Genomic DNA, 6,882 nt, shown 5'->3' on the forward strand with positions numbered 1-6,882 from the left:
TTTTTGCTGCGTTGGGTCTTCGTTGCTGCACACGGGCTTTCTCTAGTTGCGCCGGGCAGGGGCTACTCTTTCTTGCAGTGCGCGGTCTTCTCATCGTGGTGGCTTCTTATGTTGTGGAGCACAGGCTCTAGGTGCGCGGGCTTCAGTAGTTGTGGCATGTGGTCTCAGTGGTTGTGGCTCGCGGGCTCTAGAGTGCAGGCTCAGTAATTGTGGCGCACGGGCTTAGTTCGTCCGCAGCATGTGGGATCTTCCCAGACCAGGGCTCGAACCCGTGTCCCCTGCATTGGCAGGTGGATTCTTAACCACTGCTCCGCCAGGGAAGCCCTGAGCATGACTTTTAGAGGAGCAGTATCAGTGGTTAATTCAATGGCCCTGGGTTGGAAAAACCTGAGTTCTGGTTATTATTCAAGGCAGCTTTATTATTGTAGTTATAGAATTATTTACTGCCTAAGTCAGAGGTGATTCTGTAGCTACTGGCTTAAAAAAAATTCAGGTGGCCTTATTTGTTGCCTACACTTAATGTACATACTGATCTCTCTGTGTAAAAGTGTTCCTCTCCCCTGACTCAAGGATACTTCTACTCAGTTTCCATACTCATATTCCACAAGTAGCATTTCCCCACCTCTCTCAAGAGATAAGACTTTATTACTTGTACTTCATGAAGTTCCTTAAACTTTTTTTTAGTTTTTTACTTTGTGAATGTCTCTTTTCTCCACTGGACTGTGAGTGCTAAAAGGTAGACACTTCATTCTGTCCATCTGTACCCTTACCACTTAGAGACTGGCACATAAGAGGCATATAATAGATCTTTGTTGTGTCAGTGTGCCTGTCTAGATTTCTGAGGTGAAAAGGACAAAATAACATTGTTATTACTACATTAATTTCACATGAATCTTCTTTTTCTTCCCCCACTTCAGTGCAAAATCAATCTGTAACATACTTTGTCTTCCTTCTCATGGCATCTTTTCCTTATCTTCATTTCAGTTATCTTTTCTCTAATGTTTTTCCTTTCTCTATATGGATTCAAGTTTCTGACGTGTCATTTCTTTTCCCTTAATACGTTCATGTAGTATTTCTTGCAAGGCATGTCTACCAGTGATAAATTTCTTTAAAGTTTTTTTTTTTTGGCCTCACTGTGCGTATTGTGGGATCCTAGTTCCCCAGTGAGGGCTCGAACCCGGGCCCCCGGCAGTGAGAGCACTGAGTCCTAACCGTGGACTGCCAGGGAATTCCCAGATTTCTTTAATTTTTGTTTGTCTGAGAAAGTTTCTGTTTTTCCTTCACTTTTGAAGGATAATTACACGGGTAAAGCATTCTAAGTTGGTGATTTTTTTCCCCCAAACTTTAAATATTTCCTTCTATTCTCTTCTTGCTTATATGGTTTCTGAAGGGAAATCCAATGTAATCTTTTTTTTTTAATCCAATGTAATCTTAACTTTGTTCCTCTGTAGGTAATGTATTTTCCCTACCTCTGGCTTCTTTCAAGGTTTTCTCTTTGATTTTCTGCTGTTTGATATGATATGCCTAGGTGTACTTTTTTCTTTTTTTTTTAATATCCTGTTTGGTTTTTGGCCTGGATCTGTGGTTTAGTGTCTGTCCTTAAGTTTGGAAATCCTTAGCTCTTATTACTTCAAATATTTCTCTTCTTTCTTCTCATTCCCATTATACATTTGTTACACCTTTGGTAATTGTCCCATGCTACTGGCCTATTTTCTACTGGCTTTTGCGTTTTGGACATACCTGTACTTTTCCCCTATTTCTGCATGTGGAAAGGGAAATGGTTGTTTTGTGTCCCCCACCCAGTAACCATCTGTTACTATTTCAGGGCCTGTGAACTACTTGCATTCACTTTCCTATAGTCTCGAACTATTTGGGGGAAGAATTCCCCTTCTCTCACCAGCTCATTCCTCTTCTGAATATTTCCAGCAAATAAACCTCACCCAGTAACTAAATGCCATTCCCTTGTCTTATACAGCAAAAAGTGAAATCCATGTCGGCAACTGGTGAGCAGCCCCAGCAAGAACCACCAGAGCTTGGGAAAAAACAGCAACAGAAAACAGCTCAGAGCCACATGCCTCAACAAAGCAAGGCACCCGTGAAGCAGAAGGAGAAGGCAGGATCTGTCTCGTGGACAGGGTTCCAGACCAAGGCCGAAGTGGAGCACGTGGAGCTGTCTGATGGGAAGAAGCGAAGAAAGGTCCTGGTGCTCCCCTCACACCGAGGCCCCAAAATTAGGTGAGAGGCAGGATGGCGGCTCAGGGGGTTTGTCTTGCTTCGCCCTTTTTCCTCTTTGTTTGGATGAAAGGGATGCTTAGTGTGCTCCAGTCCCGCGTGAAGTATCTCTACACCAGCAGAGTCACTCTTGGACCAAATGGAGGCCGGAACAGGACTGGCAGAGGGGGCCTCGGAGGAGCCTTCCAGTGCGGGCTTTCATGATTTTTCTCTTCTGAAGAGCTTCCTCCTGTCCTGATGGCGGTCTCTTCTCTGTCAGCTGAGGCCCGTCTACCTGAGGTTTCTGTTTGGGACAACAGATTAGTGCTGTCAACAGAAGTCGATCTTGACACAATTTTTGTTAAGTATATGAAGGTTTTTGAGATTTCCTTGAGGTTTTAAGCTAAAACAAAAAGAGAAGTATACAGATGTTGAGCCATAGGACATTCTGTTGCAGTATCCCTTTTTAGCATGATTTCTCATGGGCTTAGAAAGAGCCAGAGTAAGAAAAGGCATTTTATCTTTTGGGCTGAGAAAAATCTCAGGGGTCCCAATTAGAGGAGGAACTCAGGGTGACACTTGACCGTATTGTTTCAGGTTACGGGACAAAGGCAAAATGAAGCCTCTCGCTCCCAAGAAGACAACCCCCCAGATAAACCACTGGAAGCAAGAGAAGCAGAAATTATCTTCCAAGCAGGTAAGTTCTGGAGGCCACGAGGCTTTGGCACGGCACAGCTCTGCTGGGGTCGGCAGCCGCTTGTGCCGTGATTAGTTGTGCAAAGGGAAGGGGCTTCAGGACTTCCCTGGTGGCGCAGTGGTTGAGAGTCCACCTGCCAATGCAGGGGACACGGGTTCATGCCCCGGTCCGGGAAGATCCCACGTGCCGCGGAGCGGCTGGGCCCGTGATCCATGGCCGCTGAGCCTGCGCATCCGGAGCCTGTGCTCCGCAACGGGAGAGGCCACAACAGTGAGGGGCCCATGTACTGCAAAAAAAAAAGGAAAGGGCTTCTAGATTGCACTTAGGTACAAGATTGCAGCTTTTTAGAGGATGTGGAGGTACACGGTCCTAAAAGTGGGGAGAATAATAAAACGAACCCCATGTATTGGTTACTCTGCTTCAACAATTATCTTGTTTTACCTACCCCCCACCCCACCCCACCCTGTGAATATATTAAAGTGAATTCTACTTCACTTGTAAATGTGCCTCATGTGGAAATGAGGTATATTGCTCAGAAAAATATCTCAGAATTCATCTCGAGCTGATCAGGCCTTAAACACACATATACCCAAACACATATTATGCCATCATCACATCTAATGATATTAATAAGAAGCTCTTAATAGCTAATATGTAATCCATATTAAAACGTTCCCAGTTACCTCAAAAATACATTTTTTAAGTTGGTTAGTATGAATCAGGTTCCATGTTATACTCGTAATTTTTTTTTGGCCATGCCCTGCAGCTTGTGGGATCTTAGTTCCCTGACCAGGTATTGAACCTGGGCCACGGCAGTGAAAGCGCAGAGTCCTAACCACTGGACCGCCAGGGAATTCCTTATACTTCATTTTTAAATCTCTTAAATCTTTTTTTTCCCCCTATAATATCCAGTCTTCCTTACATCCACCCTGCTTTTTTCCATGCAGTTAATTTGTTGGATAAGCCAGGTCCTTAGCCTTAGAATGTATTACATTTTGAATTTAGTTGCTTTCTTCCTTGTGCTGTCATTTAACTTGTTCCTCTAACACCCCATGTTGCCTACAAACTGGTTGTTAGATCTAGAGGCTAGATTAGATTCAAGTTCAGTTTTCTTGGCGAGAGTATTTCATAGGTGGTGCTGTGTGCTTTCTGTTGCATTGCACTGTAAGGTGCATAGTGTCTGGTTGCCCCATTTTTTAGTGATGCTGTGATTCATCAGTAAGTTTAGGAATTGTCTACCTTATCCCTCCATTTGTAAAGTCCCCCATCAGCTTCCCACCTAAGGGTCTTAGCACCCACTGATGATTGCTATCTAGATCCGTATTTCAATACGAGTTGCAGAATGGTAATTTTCTAATTTTGTCAACGCTTTTGTGTTTTTTAAGAAGAATTCTAGAAAAAAAGAATCTTCCCTCGTCAACTGTTTGGTTCCCATGAAATATCATTTGTGTAGGAAAGGCAGGGTAAATGCTTGATTTTGTTCTTTTCCTTTTATCAGATTCCAGAGTAATGAGTTGTTGCCCTACCAACCTCCTCAGATGACAAGTACAATTTTTTTTAGTATTGTGAATGCCTGAGTTTTTATGTACTTGATGTGTTTCAGTCAGATGCAGTCATTATTCTTGTCCCATCTGAGGCCAGCAGAAGCCCCTTCAGGTTGACTCCTGCCTGAGTCCTTCTGACATGATCCTGTCTTTGATAGTGTCCTTACTTCCTAGTACAACTGGATGTCCCAACTTATCTATTTCTTCGTCAACCCTGGCATTAGCTTCCAAGGAGCCCTAGTTCTTTTTTTTTTTTTTTGCGCTATGCGGGCCTCTCACTGTTGTGGCCTCTCCCGCTGCGGAGCACAGGCTCCGGACACGCAGGCTTAGTGGCCATGGCCCACGGGCCCAGCCGCTCCACGGCATGTGGGATCCTCCCGGACCGGGGCACGAACCCGTGTCCCCTGCATCGGCAGGCGGACTCTCAACCACTGCGCCACCAGGGAAGCCCGTAGCCCTAGTTCTTAATAGAAAGTGGTGGTCCTACATTCTTGATCATTTGAAGTCAAATTTTCTTTTTTTCCTTGCCTAGTTCCTTTCTTTAAAGGGTACAAGAGCATTAGCTTCTCATCCTACTCAAGAAATCTGTGTCTCTGGAAAGCCTCTGACCCATCAGACTATCTTATAGAGCTCTCTTTGAAACCCTGTAATTCTTGGTGCGGGAAAGGGCAACAAGCAAGACCATCCAGACTTGGGGCTGTGACTCATCTTGGAGGAGATTCGTGTGAACATTTGGGAATTGAAGGGGGAGAGGCCTTTGAAACACGGTACTTTAGTGGGGCCCTTCTCTTAGGCACTCCTGATCTGATTTCTTACCAATGGATGATTCTTGTGGGGTCATTGCCTGGAAGTCCCTCTTGTGGTGGACAAGATTTCTGAACCTACTTTCTCCCTTGGCTGGCCTAAGGGTAAGGTAATACTTAATGCTTGAAACCGATTATCTTACGTTTCCTTGCCTTTCATTTGTAGGTACCTAGGAAGAAAGCTAAGGGAAATAAGACAGAAATTCGCTTCAACCAGCTGGTCGAACAATATAAGCAGAAGTTATTGGGACCTTCTAAAGGAGCTCCTCTTGCAAAGAGGAGCAAATGGTTTGACAGTTGATGATGGTAGCAGACTGGGTAAGAAGCTGGATTGTGTGCTTCTTGGTAAAGCCTCCCCGCCTCCCCCATGTCATTTACTGAGGGAAGGAAACTCCTTGAGTGCACTGCCACTTTGGGGCACATCTGAACTTTGGTCCCTCCCTCGTGTGTGGTTAAATAACCACAAAGAGGAATCTCAGAAAAACGTGATGCTTCTTGCATATTTTGTGTGAAGTTGTGTTTATAATTCTTATCCATGTTAATTCTCTGTTGCTCAAATGGAAACAATTATAAAAAGCATTCTTGACTGCTGAATTTTTAAGATGTATATTTTGTTAAGTGTCTTCTCTAAATGAGATATTTTGTGGCTTTTTGAATAACAGACTCTCCTTTCTAATATATGGGAATCCTTTATTATTTATAAACATTTTTGATATTCCTAACTCTAATTCAGGTATGTAGTCCTACATACTGCAGGAATCGATTAAGAAAGAGCAGAGAAACATGATTTCCAACCTAGTCTTTGAGGGTGGGAGAAACTTGGAAAGTAATTGAGGGCGTGGGGCCTGGCCAGGAGCAACACCTGATAATCGTTTGCCAAATGAGTGGGTAACTGTTGGTAGTTAACTAGAAATCAGTTGGCAGTGGCCCACAGACACTAGCCTGGGTGGTGCTAACCTGCATTTCCTGTCTTCCAGCACCTCCTCCTGAGGACTCAAGAGAGGTGGTCGGTGGTGGAGAGAGCAGTGAGCATGGCCAGAGAAAGAGTTGGAAATACAGCACAAAGCTCTTAATTCCCCAGTCCAGTCTGGTGCCATAATAAGTGATGCTTTCTTCAGAACCATTGCTGACCTAGGGATATGGCTATTTCATTGCAGTATCTTGGGAAACCAATGAATGCTCAGAAATGCCCTTAATTGGTTTAAAGATGGGTAAAAGAGAGACCATGAAAATACTGAAACCTTTTGGAGAGAACTAAAGGACAGAGGCTGTATCTCCAGAGTTACCTTGAGACAGTGCGACTTGGGGAGTTCGAAGTGTTCCGGCAGCAGCTCGGCAACCCATCAGCCCTAGGATGGCCTGTATTCTGTGGGGGAGTCAGACACTTTATTAAAGGTGTAAATAGAAGATCCACAGCCTGCCTGGCCTCTGATCTGCTTTCCCTTGGCCAGCTGTCTGCTCACCAGACACTTTTTCCTGTAGTGTACAAATATCTATAAATTAACATTTAAAAATAATCTGAACATTTAGGATAGATAAAAATTGGGTTCATTTCAGATAGCTTTGCCAGATTTTCTTAGCTCCAGCTTTTTCTTCTGGCAGGTGTAGCAGCCCAGTGTGTTTAAAA

General features: G+C 44.1%; 1 protein-coding gene across 1 annotated transcript in view; it reads left to right on the top strand.

Moving 5' to 3' along the window:
- RBM28 (RNA binding motif protein 28) overlaps positions 1-6,670 on the top strand; it is a 30,653-nt gene extending 23,983 nt beyond the window's left edge. The window contains exons 17-20 of the mRNA XM_030853702.2: positions 1,976-2,235; positions 2,809-2,908; positions 5,422-5,573; positions 6,233-6,670. Of these exons, the coding sequence (XP_030709562.1) occupies positions 1,976-2,235; positions 2,809-2,908; positions 5,422-5,556 (495 nt within the window). The 3' untranslated portion in view covers positions 5,557-5,573; positions 6,233-6,670. The remainder of the gene's footprint in view (positions 1-1,975; positions 2,236-2,808; positions 2,909-5,421; positions 5,574-6,232) is intronic.
- Positions 6,671-6,882: the final 212 nt, after the last annotated feature.

The sequence above is a fragment of the Globicephala melas genome, chromosome 9 (assembly GCF_963455315.2).
Source record: "Globicephala melas chromosome 9, mGloMel1.2, whole genome shotgun sequence".
Lineage (NCBI taxonomy): Eukaryota > Metazoa > Chordata > Mammalia > Artiodactyla > Delphinidae > Globicephala > Globicephala melas.